Consider the following 20,512-nt stretch of genomic DNA (forward strand, 5'->3'; position numbering starts at 1 on the left):
TAGCTATATTCCAGACAAACTTCTGTAATAACTTGATAGGCCATCCTCATAGTGACAATTGCCTATTAGTGATAACAGACATTCACTTTCCAAAATGATGTTACTTTATAATACAAAAAGTGAAGAGACACATTCAAGACTCATATTCTACTTCAAAGGATGGGAAGGAGGTCGTAACATGAGAGAAACGTTTTTAATAAAACAATTTTGCAGAAAATCAAAATTTCTTTCTTAGAAGAGATTTTCATGATTTTTTTTTTCTTCCTAGCTACTGTGTTAATGGGAGGCTAAGCTGCACAGGCAAACCTCAAAATCCTGCAGGTAGGAGTCTGATATTGTTTACTTAGAAATATTTTCTGTCCTTTATTTTTTAAAATTACTACTTCACTGTTCTCTTCTATGTTAATTTCTCCTCAATGTCAATTTTTCTTCCTTTTTCCTAGAAAACTGCAAAGCTCCTAAGAAATACATATCATGTTCTTCTGACAATTTAGAAAACAAGTATGGAGCTGCATGTGCCCCTACCTGTCAAATGCTGGCTACTGGAATTGAATGTGTGAGTTTCACAGCTCTCGGATATTTGTCCTTTTGAGAGAGGTAGAATGTTCTAGTTGTTACTTAAAACTAGACTACATTGCTTCTAGTGAAATTAAAGGAATTATTTTATTTTACATGATGCAGTTAAATATCAGGCTGTGGACAGAAAAATTGTACATATATTTAAGAAGTTATTAAAGAAATTAATTGCATGAAATAATGAATTAAATTCTATTAGAATAAAAATCCATTAAGGATGCTTAACTACATGGCTATAATCTCTGGCTCAGGTACTCCATAAGCTGTGACTTCATGTCAATGGAAATATGGGGTTTATGCTTCCTGTTCTATTTTTTCTCAACTCTTAGCTGCTGTTGATCACAGAATGCAGGAGACCTGGGCCAGGCGAAGATCTGGGCTGTCCTAATAGGGTTTTCTTATATTAAGGAAACAGACTAATTGGAAAAATTGTAATAAGCTTCCTTTATATGAAGAATATTCTGTTGTACTGTTTTTGAAAGACTGGTAGTGATGGAAGATAAATTTTTCAGAGTCTTCAGGTATGTTTAGTATCTCAGACCACAAGTATAAGTTACAGCTTCAATGAAACTAGTTCATCTGACAGCATATTAATACAAAGAACATCACAAAACTAAAATCAAGCCCAAACACAACTTGGCACAGGTTCACTCTTGACACCATTCACATCCAAGATAAAATACATCTCACAATCTTTTCTTTTTGTTTTGCAATCTGTTGGCCTTTCCCAGATACCCACAAAGTGTGAATCAGGCTGTGTCTGTGCTGATGGCCTCTATGAAAATCTTGATGGCAAGTGTGTGCCAGCTGAGGAGTGTCCATGTGAATATGGTGGCCTTGCTTATGGAAGAGGTGAACAAATCCAGACAGAATGTGATATCTGGTAAGAATCACAGGGTTTTTCATTGCAAATCTTCAGTTTCACTGAAATGTACAGTCACATAAAAATAAGTGTTTAACTGACTTGAGAGTAGGAAATGGCAACAACTGAAAGGAACAAATACCATGACAGAGTACGGGAATTAATAAGAGAAAGAAGCTTAACATTTGATAATATGTGTATGGATAAGAGTCATTGTACCAACTTCGGGGATAATTTCTGCCTTATGTATGTCCAGGAATAAAGGCATGAGTAGGGCCTGTGACTGTAAATGATATAAAGACAAGTATTATTAACAACCCACTTAAGTAAAGATGAGGGCAAAATCTATCTTGCTTTTCTGTAGATAAAAGCAACCACCCCCAGAAAGATTCCCATCTCTTTAGTAGCATTCTCAAAGTACTTTATTCCCTTTCCAGTAACTAATCTATTATTAAAAAAAACCAAAATAACACTCCCCAAACTACACAGAGCAGTGATTTCTGATCTCATTAAGAGCAAAAATAAATGGGTTTTATATACTTTTTCTTTAATGAAAAAAGTACAAAAATACAAAAAATACAAAGTACAAAAAGGTTTCTTCTTTATTATTAATTCATTTTCTAGGCAGTCCATAAATTTTAATTCTGGTTCTTATATTAACCATAACTTGGTCTCAGTATACATAAGTCAATTAATTGAACATGTTATTGATAAAAGTGGATATGTATAAAAATAAGCAGGTGAAGATGGCATTTATTTGAAATCTGAGTGTGGTTTCTGTTCTCACTCCCAGCACTTGCACGAAAGGCAAATGGAAATGTGTTCAGAAAACAAGGTGTTCCTCCACCTGTAATCTGTATGGAGAAGGCCACATCACCACCTTTGATGGACAGCGTTTTGTGTTTGATGGCAACTGTGAATACATATTAGCTATGGTAACCTGCTTCCTTCTGGTTATTGCAGCAGCATCTCAGCACCAAGAAATAGCTGGGTTTAAGAGACTAATAAAAATGTGCTAGCATGCATCAATTAACAATACAGTACTTTGAATCTTTATAACCACTTACTGAGTTTCTATATATTATACTTATTTCAATGCTTAGAATGAAAATATTTTACTTCTAAAAAAACATAATTTTCATGCAGTTATAACCAATTTTATATTTTAAAAAATATGTTTAAATAGTCATTGTATTCTGTACCAGATAAATACGTCTTTTAGGGAAGTTACATCAGTTTGACCAGCAAAGCAGAGGTCATTGCCTCATAAAACAGAATTACGCGTGACATTTTAAGCATCCTGTGTTTTCTTATACTTTAATGTTTTAAGTTGGAAGACTTCAGGCACAGTCTACTGAGCCTTTGTGCTTCTTGTGGTTTGTTTTGGGTATTTTTTTAGGATGGCTGCAGTGTTAACAGACCCATTTCCTCTTTCAAAATTGTTACTGAGAATGTCATCTGTGGGAAATCAGGAGTTACGTGCTCCAGATCCATCAGCATTTACCTTGGGGTAAGCTCTTCTTTCTGTCATTATCCAGCTGAATAGATTTTAAGAACAGGTTTTCTTCATTTATTGGAAGCTTTAGCTGTATCTTAAGAGAAAATTTCACTTACAAGATCTATGTGCTAAACCTAGAGCCTTGGTTTTAGTAGGAAATGCCATAGCTGTTTGTTTGGGTTTTTAAAATTCTCATGTTGTGTTTCATTCTCCAAGAATCTTGTCTATGTAGAAGCCAGGAAATTTTTAAGTTTACTCTGCAGTGAATTGCTCAATCAAAAAAGTACTGTTTTCCTGCTGCAGTATCACAGCAGCTGAACTTCAGCAAGGAAAATACTGAAACTTGAGAAGTTGTAACTCCCAAATAAATTTTCTTCCAGAATCTGACAATCATACTGAGAGATGAAACCTTCGCTATCTCTGGGGAAAATCCTGGTATAAAATACAAAGTGAAAAAGAATGCCCTTCACCTGATGTTTGATATCATTATCCCAGGAAAATACAACATGACTCTTATTTGGAATAAGCACATGAACTTCTTCATCAAGATCTCCAGAGAAACACAGGTATTGCAGAATAATTTCCTTAAAGTGTCCCTCCATTCAAATTGACCATTTGATTATGGTTGTCTTGAATTTTTGTGATGGCAAAGATTTTCCAGAACTGCTACCAGCAATTAATTTTTAGCATTATCTCCAAAACAGCAGAGATCTTCACAAGAGGCTAACTTTTAAGGGATTTCTGTACTGCATTCAGGAAATTTTTGGGCTAAGTGTTTGTAATTTATGCAATTGCACATTTGAATTTGATCTCTAAATGTGAGAGTTTACAGTTTAGAGGAGAAACCCATGCACAAGTATGGTATGAGAGAGTATTTGTAGATGACATTCGCTCCTAAAGCACAGGAAACAGTCAGTGACCAAAAGGAAAGGTGAGAACTGTAACTTACTGAATTGATATTGGTACTTTCATTGAATCTAGGAAACCATCTGTGGTTTGTGTGGTAACTATAATGGCAACATGAAGGATGACTTTGAAACTCGAAGCAAGTATGTGGCATCAAACGAGCTGGAATTCGTCAACTCTTGGAAAGAGAATCCCCTCTGTGGGGATGTGTACTTTGTAGTGGACCCCTGTAGCAAGAACCCTTATCGTAAAGCATGGGCAGAAAAGACATGTTCCATCATCAACAGCCATGTTTTTTCTGCCTGTCACAATAAGGTAAGAATTTATTTTCTCTTTTTTTTTATTTATAAGCATAATCCGTATTCTTCCAAATGCTCACGCTCCAACAGGTGATTTTCTATTTGGTAAAATGTTTCAGCAAAATACATATAAAAATGCTTATGGCTCACATTTATGTTAATTTTCTTTTTCTTTTTTTTATTTGCACTTCACGAGCCCTTTTGTGAACACAAACCCTATGTATGCTATTAACTGATTAGCTAAAACTACAAGAGTGAAAAAAGAATGAAGACTTAAGAATCGGGAATTAGTCCCAAGAATCTGTTGGTGATGCCTGATATTGATCAATACATTTTCAGGTGGTGAAAACCAGTGAGAAACGTGGATAATGCTGCAGTGGCTATGCATATACACAGAGCATGATAGGCACAAATTAATCTTGGAAAATGAATCCCTTCCTTTTGCCATGCAGGTGAATCGGATGCCCTACTACGAGGCCTGTGTCCGAGACTCCTGTGGGTGTGACATTGGAGGGGACTGCCAGTGCATGTGTGATGCCATCGCAGTCTATGCCATGGCATGCTTGGAAAAGGGCATCTGCATTGACTGGAGGACTCCTGAGTTCTGTCGTGAGTTTCCTTAAGCTCTCCTTAAACAGGTTTAAGAGATTTTTATTATCAGTATATTCATTTGGCAGCATGTGAAACAGTAATAACTACCTCAAAGTTTGCATTTTGTCTGTGGGCAAAGAGTTAACTTCAGTCACCAGGTTTTGAAATCTGTACTTTACCAAAATATTTTAATTCTTTTTACCATGTAATAATGAGAAAATAATGTGCTCACAGAAAGCAGATTGTTTCTTCTGCTATCAGTGTATAGCAGAAGTGTATAGTGCACTGTGAGTTTGCCAGCAGAGAAAGCATAAAATTGTAAAAAAAATGTTTCATTTGAGCTATGGTGAAATCAATTTCTGTGAGGATGTCAAGGGAATATAGACAGCTGTGTTGGCTGGAACACTGTAAAACAGGAAAATGACATCAAGGTGTTCCAAAACAGCAAATACAAAGGAAAAAAGAGGATGAACATGCTACAAATCAATGTTAGAGTTGTCATCTTTGATGATTTTTTTCCACATTTCAATATACTGTGTATGAAAAGTTGTGGAAATGTCATCATACTGTACTTGCAAAAAAGAATCTGACTTCTGTGAGTTAAAATATTTACATCAGAAGCTAATCACTGCAGTGAAGGTTTTTTTATTCCAACTGTTAATTGATTTTGTCTTCCTTCTAGTACTTTGGAAGAATCATGTTATTAATTTGAAAAACAAAAATCTTCTCTCTTGCTTGTCCTTTCTTTAGCTGTCTATTGTGAGTATTACAATTCTCATAAAAGAAAAGGAATTGATGATGCTTTTTCCCATGGCTACGATGATGACAAATGCACCTGGCACTACAGGCCTTGTAACTGTCCAAATCAAAACTACAAATATGTCAATATTGAAGGTAATAATCTCTACTACTGTAAACCAGGAAACAGTAACATAATTGTTTCAGTGCTGTTGTTTTTTTTTTTTATCAGTCATGTCACAGTTCAATAATGATAATCTAATTGATGTTATTTTTGAAGAAGTTTTGCTGATATTTCCCTTACTAGTAGTGTTTTAAGTACATAATCAACTCAGTAGATGTACTGAATTTAGCATTATATCAAGCTCAGGCTGTCTGGAAGAGAAATTCTGACTTGCACCAAATCAAAAGAATGCACTCTACTTAGGAAAGAAAATGTGGAGAGAGAAATTAATATTTTTATTAAACAAATGGATATAGCTGGAGAAACTATACAAATTCCTACATAGACAAAACCTCTTTCTGAGGATAACATTGGAAATACTTACCTGAATAGATGATGTTGAATGTGATACTTTTTTTAAAAAACGGATATATAATATATTTAATTATAAATAGTGTAAATTAAATGTCTTTCTCTGAGAAATGTAAAACAAACTTCTCTTCCCCTTTCTTCAGGCTGTTACAACTGCTCTCATGATGAATACTTTGACCATGAAGAAGAAAGGTGCATGCCATGTGGTAAGCAGCATTTCTTTCTCCACAGTAACTTGAAAACCACACTACAACTTTTGCACAGACTCAGAGAAGATATTTTTCTAGTATCTCTCCATAAATGAGTGTTCATCTAAACACAACTTCCTTTCAAAATAAATCCATTACTATACTGCTTGTAAAATACAGTATTGGTGTTCTAATCTGTGTGAGTCACAGGCTCAGCAGAGCTGTGAGTCTCAGAGGTGTTCAACACATTTCACAGGAAAAAAAGGGAAACACGTAGCAAAAGAGCAGATTTAGCTACTGGATTCAGTAAATATGTTTCTAGTTTGTTGTTTGTTTTTTTTTTTTTTTTAATTAACTTGAGGTTTTACCATATATCTTATTTCCATGAAAGCCTATCTTAATAAATAAGGTTTTGGATAGACTCTAACTGGACAGTTTGGATTTTCATGCAGATGTAAAAAAACATTAAGAACAAATGTTTTTTAAGAAAAAATAAGAACAAAATTAAGAAAAATTAAGAACAAAATTCTCGAACAAAATTCTCTCTTGGGTAACCAGGATCTCAGCTAGTGATCTCCCTTTCTTACAAAACCATGTTCCACTATCCCTGAAAACTGAGGTGTCCTTAGGCATAAAAGTCATAACAAAGATAGGAAAAACTTACTAGTGTTCATTATAATAATGAGATGTATTGATTTCTTTGTAATTAAGTTCTTTGATGTGAATTTGACCACTGAAATATGTAAGATTAAATACTTTCAGGAATAGCTCAGTAATTAGCACAGTTCTTGGAATCCAATTCAATGAGATGCACCTTATCTGGGATATTTTAATATGTTTTTATTCACAAATATACCCTGTTTTGCCTTTATGTAACAGGACAAGTAAATGTTACCACCACACCCGAACCATCTTCACCTTTACCAGGTTAGTTTACACAGTTGACCAACTGTGTAATTTACACACTGATATTATGTCCTGATAAGTGTTTATGAAATCAATAATGTCCTTTTTTGTGTGATATAGCAGCATTATCAGTTTCACATGCATAAGGTGAAATGATGAAAAATGTCCTTGTACCATAATATCCTGGGCAGCATCAAAAGCTGCATAGCCAGTAGGGCAAGAGAGGGCACTGTGCCCCTCTGCTCTGATGAGAGCCCACCTGGAATGCTCTGTCCAGCTCTGCAGTCTTTAATTCAAGAAAGACAGAGGAGGGCCACAAAAATGACCAGAGGGCTGGAACACCTCTCCTGTGAGAAAAGGCTGAGATCTGGGGTTGTTCAGCATGGGGAGGAGAAAGGTCCATGGAGATCTCTTTGTGGCTTTTCACTACTAGAATGGGGCTTATAAGAAAGATGGAGACAGACTTTTTAAGTAGGGCCTGTTCTGATGGGACAAGGGGTAATGGTTTTAAATCAGAAGAGAGTAAATTCAAACTAGATATAAGGAAGAAATTGTTTATGGTGAGGCTGGTAAAACACTGGAAGATGTTGCCTGGAGACTCTGTTGAATCCCCTTACCTGGGAGCTTTCAAATAAGGCTGGAAAGACATTTGAACAACCTGATCTAGTTGTAGACATCTCTGCTCATTGCAGAGGGAGTGGATTAGATTATCTTTAATAGTCTAAGCCAACCCAAGGCATTCTATGACAAAAAGGATCTCTCATAAATTTATGCCAAATCTTACCAGGGACTGGCCATATAGCGCTTCAACAATTGAAGAAAGTCTTGATGGAAAGGTGTGACTGACTATACCAAATTCCTATAGCCTGATACAGGAAAGGAATCTACAGATCTTGATCTTAAATTTGTCAGAAATTCCATTAATTTCCCTGAAGACAGGTGGTATTGGAAAACTTTATTCTGTGGGTTGTGTGAATAATAAAATTGTGGATACTATTTGATAGGGGATTGGAATATTGTTCCATCTCTGCTGGTAGGAACTAGGGTTTATGCCAGATTCACTTTAAAGTCAAGAGAAAGGTATTTCCAGGAATACCTCTTTAATGCATTCATTGCACATAATAGCAAAGGAAGCAATGGATAACAGCTCTTCAAGGTTTAATTTAAAAGGTAATGGGTTTTAATAGTAGCTACTGCTAATAGCTATAAAAACACCTGTTTTACTTTAGAAAAATTCCATTAATATATATGTTATCAATAGATTATTGAGGACTATTTCTCATCTTTCAATTTTGATTTTTTTTCTTTTAGTAACAGCAGTGCAACCTAAAGTAACAGGAAGCTCTACCATGAGCACACTTCCAACAGTACCTAGTACTTCTTCTGCAACAACTGTATCACCTGAGACTACAAATCCAACAATAACTGCAAAAATTACAGTTCCAAGAACTTCACCCTCAAAACCTCTTGTCACAATAAAGTCAACTACTGGTAGGTTTTTAGTGTTATTGTCTAAAATAAATTATTATAAGCTTGTTCTAAACCTCTGTACATCATTGAGATACCATTCCTAGGAATGCATTTCAAATTCACACAACCTCCAAACATTAGACTCCAAATCGTGAAGCAGGCAGTGCAGGCTTCCAGAAAGGAAGTTTGTAAACCAGAAATGTTCAGAAGTGTAGATTGAAAGTGCACAAAAAGATACAGGATATAGGCATTAGGTTAAAAGTGCAACCAAAAACTGAGTCATCTGAGAAATGAGATAGACAATTAGAAGTTCTGTAAGCAGTGAGCAAGCCCAGCTCCAGTTGGCTTTATTAGCTCAGCTTCAGCCTCTTTTCCACTGGTTCATTTATGGGGTTCAAGGAGCACCCAATCTATTGGCTCTGAACAATGTAAGCAAGCCCCAAAGCAGAGTCACACAGGGATCAATGTAGCATCTTTGTCTAGGCTTCCAAAGTCCTGTTCTCTGGAGGATGACTCTGCCAGCACAAATTACTTTCTGATTCTGTGGTTTGTGGAGCCTCATTTAGCGTCATACCAACATGCACTTTAGCTAATAAACCACCTTGGACCATGGCTGTCAGGGAAAGCAGAGGTAAAAACAGGTCCCAAAGGAGTCAAAACACACGAAAGCTGACATTGTGACAGATGATTTGTGCACTGAGTCAAGGGGAGGCTATAGCATGATGTTATTTAGCTTTTCAATACAAGTTGCATAAAGCTGCAAGTGTGGCTGATTTGAAACATAATAAAAGCCAATGGACAAAGCCCACATGGACTTTAGCCAAAGTGACCACAAAGATAACTACTTATATATTAAACAAATCTAATACAGAAAAATATAGAAAATTAGAACAGAGACAGACAGGAAACAATTGAAAACAAATGTAACCTCAGAAATATTTAGTAAGCTTATGAGAACATGAATACAACAGTCATACTGAAAATATTTGAAAAATAAAGAATTATCTCTAAAATATTAATATCTTCTTTATAATTTATCTGGTTTTAATTTTTCTATGAATTGGTTACTCACATTATATTTTTACCTTTACCCCAAAAGAACATACAACATCAATTTTTACCACACCAAACATGACTACAACCATTACTACCCCTTCCATAACTACCTCAATGAAAAGAACCCCAGCCACTACACCAAAGTCTGCTCCCTCATCACCTTCTGCCTCATCAGCTGCTGCTTCAACTGAGACAGAACAAGCAGGGGTCACCTCACCACCCTTCAAGACCACCACCAAAAGGGAAACAGCAACCTCCTCAATACCTATTCAAACCACAACTCAGAGCACAACTTTCAGCCAGCCTAAAATAACAACAGCAGGTAAATAGCAATTTCTTACATCTGTCAGGTGAAGCCATCACTCACAAGGCATATGTCAATATACTCCTTATAAAAAAGCCAAGCATTCTTACTAGTGGTCTTAATATTGCTAACAGAAAGGAAAGGTCATGGACAAGAAGTGTGATTAAAATGGAAATTTATCTTGCCAATGCAGCAAGCATCTGACCTCAAAATATGATGGTAAAGCTAAAATTTCTCTTCCAACAGTTCCTCCAAATTTAGACAAAATATCTCTGTGCCTCAAAGCAAGTTCTTGAAAACTCACAGACCACAGAATACATATTCCCCCTGCCCCTATATATTTCATAGCAAGACATACTCCCCCCAAAAATATGAACCTTTTTGAATGTCTGTCACTCAATATACAAACAAGGACAGTGTCCTCTGAGGCTGTTTGACAACATGAATTGCTACATTTGCAACTGACAAGCTGGGACAGTGTGTGGTGGGAAGTCTACTGTAGTGAGAGGGCAGCTGTACACTCTTTCCCAAACCCAGGTTTCTCCCACATAGTACTGTTGGGGTGCATATATATTGGTCTTCTTGTGCAAGCAATTCCAGCTCCCAACCATTACTAATATTCATTCTTTCACCACAGAGAGTGAGGGAACTGAAGCAACCACTCTGCACTACCCAGAAGGTGAGTAAAAGGGACTAGAGAGATGTCTTTGGCCTAAGACTCTGCTTCAACTACCTCAGCTTTTCCAGACGATGGTCTTGCCCAGTGTGGAATACTTGGGAGGGGGAACATGTGCATCCAACAAGGCTCTTCTTTCCTCAGGGGCTTTAGAAAAAGGCAGGGAATGTCAAATTGTCAGAGGCACCCTTCAGACCTACCCTCAATCAACATGTGCTTTTCTCTCTGCAGTTGTCACCCACTTAAGAACAACCTTGACACAGCCTGTGCAGCACTTCATGACACAGACACAGACCACCCCTCCCACATCCACCAGCAGCACCTCTGTCCCGAGAGATACCAACCCTGCCACCAGCCCAGAAGCTCCACTGACAAGGACATTTCCAAGCTCCACCTCTTTGCCTGTCACTTCAGCCTCATCTGCTTCTTCCCTCTCCTCAACTCAGCTGGGAACATCATATCCTGGTAAGGCTCTCTCCTGCTCTTCTTGCTGCTCTGCCTGCTTCTTCCAGCTCCCACCCTTCTCTTCTAAGCAGCATGTCCCACAAAGGCTTCAGTTTTGGTACTCATTCTCAATTGCCCCTGCTGTTGCCACGGGACACCGGCAGGTGCTGGGCCTGACCCACACATGGCCCTGACTGTATCCTTCTCCCTGTAACTTCAGGGCTTTGGCTCTGGGGCACAGGCCTCTATTTAGGGTTCAGGCATCCAGGAGTTCCTGCCCTACAGCTACCAATCAGATCCAAGCTAAAACACCTCTCTCTTCTTACAGTGCTGCCCTGAGAATGCACAGTGGGGCAGGGGTGAACAAAAGGCAGGGAAACTGGAAACACATCTCCAGTTTACAGCTCAGGACAGTTTTGAGTGAGAGGCATAACCCAAGGCATCATCTCCAGCCAAAGGATGCCTAGGCCCTGGCACACTCATAAAAAGTGCCATTCAACAAATATGACCTCATGGACCAATGCTGACCCTGAGTGCAAGAGTCACCAGTGGAGGGTGGGCAAGATAGTGTACACTCAACTCCAGGCTAAAGTTTTCACTTAGACCCACGTGCCAAATTTGTGATCCTCATCCTCCTATGGGGAGATGCCACAACATGCTTTGCCAAGAATCGTTCCCAAGACTCAATCATTCTTTTCTCTCATCCCTTTCTTTGTAGCAAGGGAGCCAACCAGAGCTAAGACACCAACTACTAAAGTAGTACCAGGTGAGTGCTCTGGTCATGAAAGAGATAAGAGTCATCCCTGGCCAATGCATCCATATCCCTTCACTAGCCTTGGCCCTCCCACGGATCCCTCCCAGAGAAGTTGGCAGCGAGCCAGTTTTAAAGTACCAGTAAACAAGTGATACTTCTTCCCCACTCAGCTGTTCGAGGAAGAAGGAGATAACTTGCTAGAGGTCAACCTTCAAAATAGTCAACAGCAAGTACTTAGGAAAGAAAATCAGGACAGGATGGAACGTATTTAGGACAATGGACACCTTTATTAACTGAAAAAAAACCAAACCCAAAACCAACCAGATTTAGTGGGAACCAGGCCTCCCATCCTGGCCCATAACTGAGAACAAAACCTTCAAAACAGAAGAGTCAACATCACCAAACTTCCCATAAGCCAGCAACATACCAATGACCTGTGCTTCCCTCCTGGCAGCCTTCACCGACAAACAGTCAACTGTGCCACACATTGGGCCACCTGTGACCACAGAGAAGATCACAGCCACCACCTCCATCAGCAGCACCTCCAGAACCTCTGTCTCCACAGAAGTGCCTCTGGAAACCTCTCCACATCCCAGCTCTCCACCTGCCCCCAGCAGCCCGCTCAGCACCCGGCTGCCATCCACTGCCACATCCTCCTCCACAGCAGCTCCCAGCACCAGCCCCAGGCCCACACCTACAACCCTGAGGCCCAGGGCTTCTTCCCCAACAACCAGTGCTGCAAAGGAGTCTCCAGTCACAGAGTCCTCTGCTCCCACCACGGCCAAAATCAGCACACTGCCATCACCTGCTTCTTCTCCCTCCTCAACTGTGTCCGCAACATGGCTCAGCTCCTCACAGCCTGGTAAGGTCCTCTCTTACATGTCCTTCTGCTTCTGCGTGCTCTCCCTTTTCTCTTTTTCATTTCCATGAGTGCAGACCACTTGCATATTTTCTTTAAATTTGCTCTCCATTCCAAATTCTTTTTGAATCAGCAGCATGATGTGGTTGTCATTTGGTACTGCCCTGGGGCTCCGGTCACTCCCACACTGGCCACCGTGTCATTTCTGAAGTGAGCAAACTTTAATGTGCTCCTATTCCTTGGGAGACATGCACATACACACAGGGTCCGCTTCCAGAAAGAGGAACAGGCATCATGCCTGTTGGAATGCAGCATGTCATTTTCCTGCCTTTTTATGAGGAAAAAAGAGGGCAGCTATAAGGCAGAGTCCTTGGTCCCACCTCCCTCTAACTGATGAATGCTCAGTGCAGCATGCTGAAGTTGTTGAAGTTGGTGCTCCCAGTCTGGAGCTACAGTGACCACATTTGTCTTCTCATTATGTCCTCATCCACAACTGACCTGTGCTTCCCTCCTGGCAGCCTTCACCCACAAACAGTCAACTGTGCCACACATTGGGCCGCCTGTGACCACAGAGAAGATCACAGCCACCACCTCCATCAGCAGCACCTCCAGGACCTCTTTCTCCACAGGGATCAACCCACCAAGCAGCACAGAAGCCCCTCTGGAAACAGCCTCTCCACATCCCAGCTCTCCACCTGCCCCCAGCAGCCCGCTCAGCACCCGGCTGCCATCCACTGCCACCACTTCCACATCCTCCTCCACAGCAGCTCCCAGCACCAGACCCAGGCCCACACCTACAACCCTGAGGCCCAGGGCTTCTTCCCCAACCACAGCCAGTGCTGCAAAGGAGTCTCCAGTCACAGAGTCCTCTGCTCCCACCACGGCCAAAACCAGCACGCTGCCATCACCTGCTTCTTCTCCCTCCTCAACTGTGTCCTCAACATGGCTCAGCTCCGCACAGCCTGGTAAGGCTCCCTCATATCCATCATGGTGATTCCCCCGTCTTGCTTTTCCACTCATCCTTTCCAGCCACACAGGTTGCATGCAAAATTGTTTTATTTTTTGCTCCCCATACCCCCTTTATCTGATTTCAAACACTAGTATCATCTTACTTTGTTATGGATCTGGGGCACTTCTCTCTCCCATGGAGCCTTCCTCTCTTAAAGTTGAGTGTCTTTACGCTCTCCTTGTTATTAAATGTAGACTTGAATATCCACACAGGGTGCTCTTCTAAGAAAAAGTACTGGAACCTTGCCGGTTGGAAGCCACTGTATCCATTTCCTCCCTTTTGAGGACAGAAGCCAGACAGTGGTTTTGGAGGAGACTCCCAGTCCCAGTGTTCCTTTTTTCCGAGCAACACTCCAGCATTGGCATTCCATTTTAAATTCTGTCCACAATCAGAGTCCTCTGAGCACCTCCATTTCCTACTCTTGTTGTCATGTGCAATTGACCTGTGCTTCCCTCCTGGCAGCCTTCACTCTTGAACAGTCAACTGTGCCACACATTGGGCCACCTGTGACCACAGAGAAGATCACAGCCACAACCTCCATCAGCAGCACCTCCAGAACCTCTGTCTCCACAGAAGTGCCTCTGGAAACCTCTCCACATCCCAGCTCTCCACCTGCCCCCAGCAGCCCTCTCAGCACCCGGCTGCCATCCACTGCCACCACTTCCACATCCTCCTCCACAGCAGCTCCCAGCACCAGCCCCAGGCCCACACCTACAACCCTGAGGCCCAGGGCTTCTTCCCCAACAACCAGTGCTGCAAAGGAGTCTCCAGTCACAGAGTCCTCTGCTCCCACCACGGCCAAAACCAGCCTGCTGCCATCACCTGCTTCTTCTCCCTCCTCAGCTGTGTCCTCAACATGGCTCAGCTCCGCACAGCCTGGTAGGCACCTGCATGAATTCCATTTTTGATTCTTTCTGTCCAGCCACACAGGCTGCTTACAGAGTTGTTTTCATTTTTGCTCGCGAACCCCTGTGTTTCTGCATTGGAACACTGGTATGGCCTTACTTAGGTAGAGCTCTGGGACACTGGTCTCTCCCATGGAGCCTGAACTGCCAGTCTCAGAGGGAACTGTCCTTAAGCTCTCCCTCTTCCCTGAAGGGACAAATGCATATTCACAGAGTCCTCTCCCAGGAATTGGTAGTGGGATGTTGCCTGTTAGAAGACACTCTCTCCATTTCCTCCCTTTTAAAGACAGAAACTAGACAGCTTGTAGACAGGGCCCACAATCTCAGTGCTCCCTTTTTCCCAGGGAATACTCAGTGCAGCACAGCCCTGCTGTTTCTGTTCATATCCTGAATATGAGGCCTCTGGCAACCTCCATTTCAACTTTTGTTGCCCTCATCCTCAAAAGCTCTCTGCTTTACTTCCAGCAGCCTTCACCCACAAACAGTCAACTGTGCCACACATTGGGCCACCTGTGACCACAGAGAAGATCACAGCCACCACCTCCATCAGCAGCACCTCCAGGACCTCTTTCTCCACAGGGATCAACCCACCAAGCAGCACAGAAGCCCCTCTGGAAACAGCCTCTCCACATCCCAGCTCTCCACCTGCCCCCAGCAGCCCGCTCAGCACCCGGCTGCCATCCACTGCCACCACTTCCATATCCTCCTCCACAGCAGCTCCCAGCACCAGACCCAGGCCCACACCTACAACCCTGAGGCCCAGGGCTTCTTCCCCAACCACAGCCAGTGCTGCAAAGGAGTCTCCAGTCACAGAGTCCTCTGCTCCCACCACGGCCAAAACCAGCACGCTGCCATCACCTGCTTCTTCTCCCTCCTCAACTGTGTCCTCAACATGGCTCAGCTCCGCACAGCCTGGTAAGGCTCCCTCATATCCATCATGGTGATTCCCTTGTCTCGCTTTTCCATTCATCTTTCCAGCCACATAGGTTGCATGCAAAGTTGTTTTATTTTTTGCTCCCCATACCCCCTTTATCTGATTTCAAACACTAGTATCATCTTACTTTGTTATGGATCTGGGGCTCTTCTCTCTTCCATGGAGCCTTCCTCTCTTAAAGTTGAGTGTCTTTACGCTCTCCTTGTTATTAAATGTAGACTTGCATATCCACACAGGGTGCTCTTCTAAGAAAAAGTACTGGAACCTTGCCGGTTGGAAGCCACTGTATCCATTTCCTCCCTTTTGAGGACAGAAGCCAGACAGTGGTTTTGGAGGAGACTCCCAGTCCCAGTGTTCCTTTTTTCCGAGCAACACTCCAGCATTGGCATTCCATTTTAAATTCTGTCCACAATCAGAGTCCTCTGAGCACCTCCATTTCCTACTCTTGTTGTCATGTGCAATTGACCTGTGCTTCCCTCCTGGCAGCCTTCACCCACAAACAGTCAACTGTGCCACACATTGGGCCACCTGTGACCACAGAGAAGATCACAGCCACCACCTCCATCAGCAGCACCTCCAGAACCTCTGTCTCCACAGAAGTGCCTCTGGAAACCTCTCCACATCCCAGCTCTCCACCTGCCCCCAGCAGCCCGCTCAGCACCCGGCTGCCATCCACTGCCACCACTGCCACATCCTCCTCCACAGCAGCTCCCAGCACCAGCCCCAGGCCCACACCTACAACCCTGAGGCCCAGGGCTTCTTCCCCAACAACCAGTGCTGCAAAGGAGTCTCCAGTCACAGAGTCCTCTGCTCCCACCACGGCCAAAATCAGCACGCTGCCATCACCTGCTTCTTCTCCCTCCTCAACTGTGTCCGCAACATGGCTCAGCTCCTCACAGCCTGGTAAGGTCCTCTCTTACATGTCCTTCTGCTTCTGCGTGCTCTCCCTTTTCTCTTTTTCATTTCCATGAGTGCAGACCACTTGCATATTTTCTTTAAATTTGCTCTCCATTCCAAATTCTTTTTGAATCAGCAGCATGATGTGGTTGTCATTTGGTACTGCCCTGGGGCTCCGGTCACTCCCACACTGGCCACCGTGTCATTTCTGAAGTGAGCAAACTTTAATGTGCTCCTATTCCTTGGGAGACATGCACATACACACAGGGTCCGCTTCCAGAAAGAGGAACAGGCATCATGCCTGTTGGAATGCAGCATGTCATTTTCCTGCCTTTTTATGAGGAAAAAAGAGGGCAGCTATAAGGCAGAGTCCTTGGTCCCACCTCCCTCTAACTGATGAATGCTCAGTGCAGCATGCTGAAGTTGTTGAAGTTGGTGCTCCCAGTCTGGAGCTACAGTGACCACATTTGTCTTCTCATTATGTCCTCATCCACAACTGACCTGTGCTTCCCTCCTGGCAGCCTTCACCCACAAACAGTCAACTGTGCCACACATTGGGCCGCCTGTGACCACAGAGAAGATCACAGCCACCACCTCCATCAGCAGCACCTCCAGGACCTCTGTCTCCACAGGAGCCAGCCCACCAAGCAGCACAGAAGTGCCTCTGGAAACAGCCTCTCCACATCCCAGCTCTCCACCTGCCCCCAGCAGCCCGCTCAGCACCCGGCTGCCATCCACTGCCACCACTTCCACATCCTCCTCCACAGCAGCTCCCAGCACCAGCCCCAGGCTCACACCTACAACCCTGAGGCCCAGGGCTTCTTCCCCAACCACAGCCAGTGCTGCAAAGGAGTCTCCTGTCACAGAGTCCTCTGCTCCCACCATGGCCAAAACCAGCACGCTGCCATCACCTGCTTCTTCTCCCTCCTCAACTGTGTCCTCAACATGGCTCAGCTCCTCACAGCCTGGTAAGGTTCTCTCCTACCCATTCTGGTGCTTCCTGCAGCTCTCCCTTTTCCACTCCTCCATTCCCACTACAAAGGTTCCTTGCAGAGTTGTTTTAGTTTTTGCTCTACATCCCCTTCTTTCTGCATTGGAACAGTAGTATGGCATTACTTTGTTAGGGCTCTGGGGCACTGGTTTCTGCCATGTAGGCTGCCCTGCCCATCTCAGATCGGTCTCTCCTTATGCTCTGCCAATTCCTTGATGGGACAGTGACATGCATATTCACACAGGGTCCTCTTCAGGAAGATGTAGTTGAACCTTGCCTGCTGGAAGCTACTGTATCCACTTCCTAACTTTTTTCTGAAGGAACCGAGACAGCAGCTTGTAGACAGCACCCACAGTAAAAGTTTTCCCTTTTTCTCAGGAATACTCAGTAGAGCACAGCATTGCTCTTTTTGTTAACAGCAATCTAAGACTTCTGAATATACACATTTCTTTTGTTTCTTGTCCTCATCCTCAACTGACCTCTGCTTTCTTCCGGGCAGCCTTCACCCATAAAGTGTTCACCATGCCACATGCTCTGACACCTGTGACCACAGAAAAGACCACAACTGCCACCTCCATCAGGAGCACCTCCAGGACCTCTTTCTCCACAGAAGCCCCTCTGGAAACAGGCTCTCCACAGCCCAGCTCTTCCACTGCCACCACTTCCACATCCTCCTCCACAGCAGCTCCCAGCACCAGCCCCAGGCCCACACCTACAACCCTGAGGCCCAGGGCTTCTTCCCCAACAACAACCAGTGCTGCAAAGGAGTCTCCAGTCACAGAGTCCTCTGCTCCCACCACGGCCAAAACCAGCACACTGCCATCACCTGCTTCTTCTCCCTCCTCAACTGTGTCCTCAACATGGCTCAGCTCCTCACAGCCTGGTAAGGCTCCCTCATATCCATCCTTGTGCTTCCTGCTGCTCTTCCCTTTCTACTCATCCTTTCCAGCCACACAGGTTCCTTGCATACTTCTTTTAATTTTTATTATACACCCCCTTTATTACTGCATTGAAACAGTAGTATGGCATTACTTTGTTATGGCTCTGGGGGACTGGTTTCTGCCATGTAGCCTGCTCTGCCAATCTCAGAGGGGACTATAATTAAGCTCTCCCTATTCCTTGAAGGGACACATGCATATCCGGTCAGGGTGCTCTTCTAAGAACAAATACTATGAACGTGCCTGTTGGAAGCTACTGTATCCATTTCCTCCCTTTTGAGGACAGAAGCCAGACAGTGGCTTGTGGAGAGGACTCCCAATCCCAGTGTTCCTTTTTTCCCAGAAATACTCACTGCAGCATTGGCATTCTATTTTAAATTCTATCCACAATCAGAGTCCTCTGAGCACCTCCATTTCCTACTCTTGTTGTCATGTGCAATTGACCTGTTTTCCTCCTGGCAGCCTTCACTCTTGAACAGTCAACTGTGCCACACATTGGGCCACCTGTGACCACAGAGAAGATCACAGCCACCACCTCCATCAGCAGCACCTCCAGAACCTCTGTCTCCACAGAAGTGCCTCTGGAAACCTCTCCACATCCCAGCTCTCCACCTGCCCCCAGCAGCCCTCTCAGCACCCGGCTGCCATCCACTGCCACCACTTCCACAGCCTCCTCCACAGCAGCTCCCAGCACCAGCCCCAGGCCCACACCTACAACCCTGAGGCCCAGGGCTTCTTCCCCAACAACCAGTGCTGCAAAGGAGTCTCCAGTCACAGAGTCCTCTGCTCCCACCACGGCCAAAACCAGCCTGCTGCCATCACCTGCTTCTTCTCCCTCCTCAGCTGTGTCCTCAACATGGCTCAGCTCCGCACAGCCAGGTGAGGCTCCCTCCTACGAATCCTGCTATTTCCTCCTGCACTCCCATTTCCCTTGTTAGTTTCCAGTTGCAAAGGCTGCTTGCAGAGTGGTTTTAATTTTTGCTTACCCTTCCCCCTTCTCTCTGCATTGGATCACTGGCATGGCTCTCCTTAGGTAGGGCACTGGGACACTGGTCTCTCCCATGGAGCCTGAACTGCCAGTCTCACAAGGGACTGTCCTTAAGCTCTCCCTGTTCCCTGAAGGGACAAATGCATATTCACGGAGTCCTCTCCCAGGAATTGGTAGTGGGATGTTGCCTGTTAGAAAACACTCTCCATTTCCTCCCTTTTAAAGACAGAAACTAGACAGCTTGTAGACAGGGCCCACAATCTCAGTGCTCCCTTTTTCCCAGGGAATACTCAGTGCAGCACAGCCCTGCTGTTTTTGTTCATTTCCTAAACCTGAGGCCTCTAACCCACCTCCATTTCAACTTTTGCTGCCCTCATCCTCAAAAGCTCTCTGCTTTACTTCCAGCAGCCTTCACCCACAAACAGTCAACTGTGCCACACATTGGGCCGCCTGTGACCACAGAGAAGATCACAGCCACCACCTCCATCAGCAGCACCTCCAGAACCTCTGTCTCCACAGGAGCCAGCCCACCAAGCAGCACAGAAGTGCCTCTGGAAACAGCCTCTCCACATCCCAGCTCTCCACCTGCCCCCAGCAGCCCGCTCAGCACCCGGCTGCCATCCACTGCCACCACTTCCATATCCTCCTCCACAGCAGCTCCCAGCACCAGCCCCAGGCCCACACCTACAACCCTGAGGCCCAGGGCTTCTTCCCCAACCATAGCCAGTGCTGCAAAGGAGTCTCCTGTCACAGAGTCCTCTGCTCCCACCACGGCCAAAACCAGCACGCTGCCATCACCTGCTTCTTCTCCCTCCTCAACTGTGTCCTCAACATGGCTCAGCTCCTCACAGCCTGGTAAGGCTCCCTCCTATCCATCCTGGTGCTTCCTGCTGCTCTCCCTTTTCATCTCTTGATTTCCATCAGAGCAGGTTGCTTGCAGGGTTGCTTTATTTTTTGCTCTCCTTTCACTTTTTTTTTTGCATCAGCATGGTGGAATGACCATTCTCTTCATTATGGCCCCAGAAAAGGTGACACCCATGTAGCCTGGCCTGCCAGTCTAGGAGGGGCAGTCCTTACACAGTTCCTGTTCCTTGGAAAGACATGAACATTCAGAAAGGCCATCTTCGAGGAAGAGAGATCTTGCCCCTAGTAGAGCACCATGTCCATTTTGTCCTATTCATGGGGGAT

General features: G+C 44.0%; 1 protein-coding gene across 1 annotated transcript in view; it reads left to right on the forward strand.

The window, feature by feature from the left end:
• MUC6 (mucin 6, oligomeric mucus/gel-forming) overlaps positions 1-20,512 on the forward strand; it is a 46,830-nt gene that overhangs the window by 19,862 nt on the left and 6,456 nt on the right. Inside the window, exons 18-39 of the mRNA XM_054276473.1 lie at positions 269-321; positions 444-556; positions 1,308-1,459; positions 2,232-2,373; positions 2,838-2,948; positions 3,317-3,502; positions 3,918-4,157; positions 4,594-4,750; positions 5,483-5,626; positions 6,149-6,211; positions 8,417-8,590; positions 10,567-10,608; positions 10,837-11,070; positions 11,768-11,815; positions 13,181-13,469; positions 13,542-13,627; positions 15,045-15,491; positions 15,997-16,408; positions 16,921-17,133; positions 18,043-18,281; positions 19,730-20,179; positions 20,251-20,253. Coding sequence (XP_054132448.1) covers positions 269-321; positions 444-556; positions 1,308-1,459; positions 2,232-2,373; positions 2,838-2,948; positions 3,317-3,502; positions 3,918-4,157; positions 4,594-4,750; positions 5,483-5,626; positions 6,149-6,211; positions 8,417-8,590; positions 10,567-10,608; positions 10,837-11,070; positions 11,768-11,815; positions 13,181-13,469; positions 13,542-13,627; positions 15,045-15,491; positions 15,997-16,408; positions 16,921-17,133; positions 18,043-18,281; positions 19,730-20,179; positions 20,251-20,253 — 3,998 coding nt within the window. The remainder of the gene's footprint in view (positions 1-268; positions 322-443; positions 557-1,307; positions 1,460-2,231; positions 2,374-2,837; positions 2,949-3,316; positions 3,503-3,917; positions 4,158-4,593; positions 4,751-5,482; positions 5,627-6,148; positions 6,212-8,416; positions 8,591-10,566; positions 10,609-10,836; positions 11,071-11,767; positions 11,816-13,180; positions 13,470-13,541; positions 13,628-15,044; positions 15,492-15,996; positions 16,409-16,920; positions 17,134-18,042; positions 18,282-19,729; positions 20,180-20,250; positions 20,254-20,512) is intronic.

This window comes from Melozone crissalis, unplaced genomic scaffold (assembly GCF_028551555.1).
Source record: "Melozone crissalis strain CALT ecotype California unplaced genomic scaffold, PUWL_Pcris_2 ptg000018l_1, whole genome shotgun sequence".
NCBI lineage: Eukaryota > Metazoa > Chordata > Aves > Passeriformes > Passerellidae > Melozone > Melozone crissalis.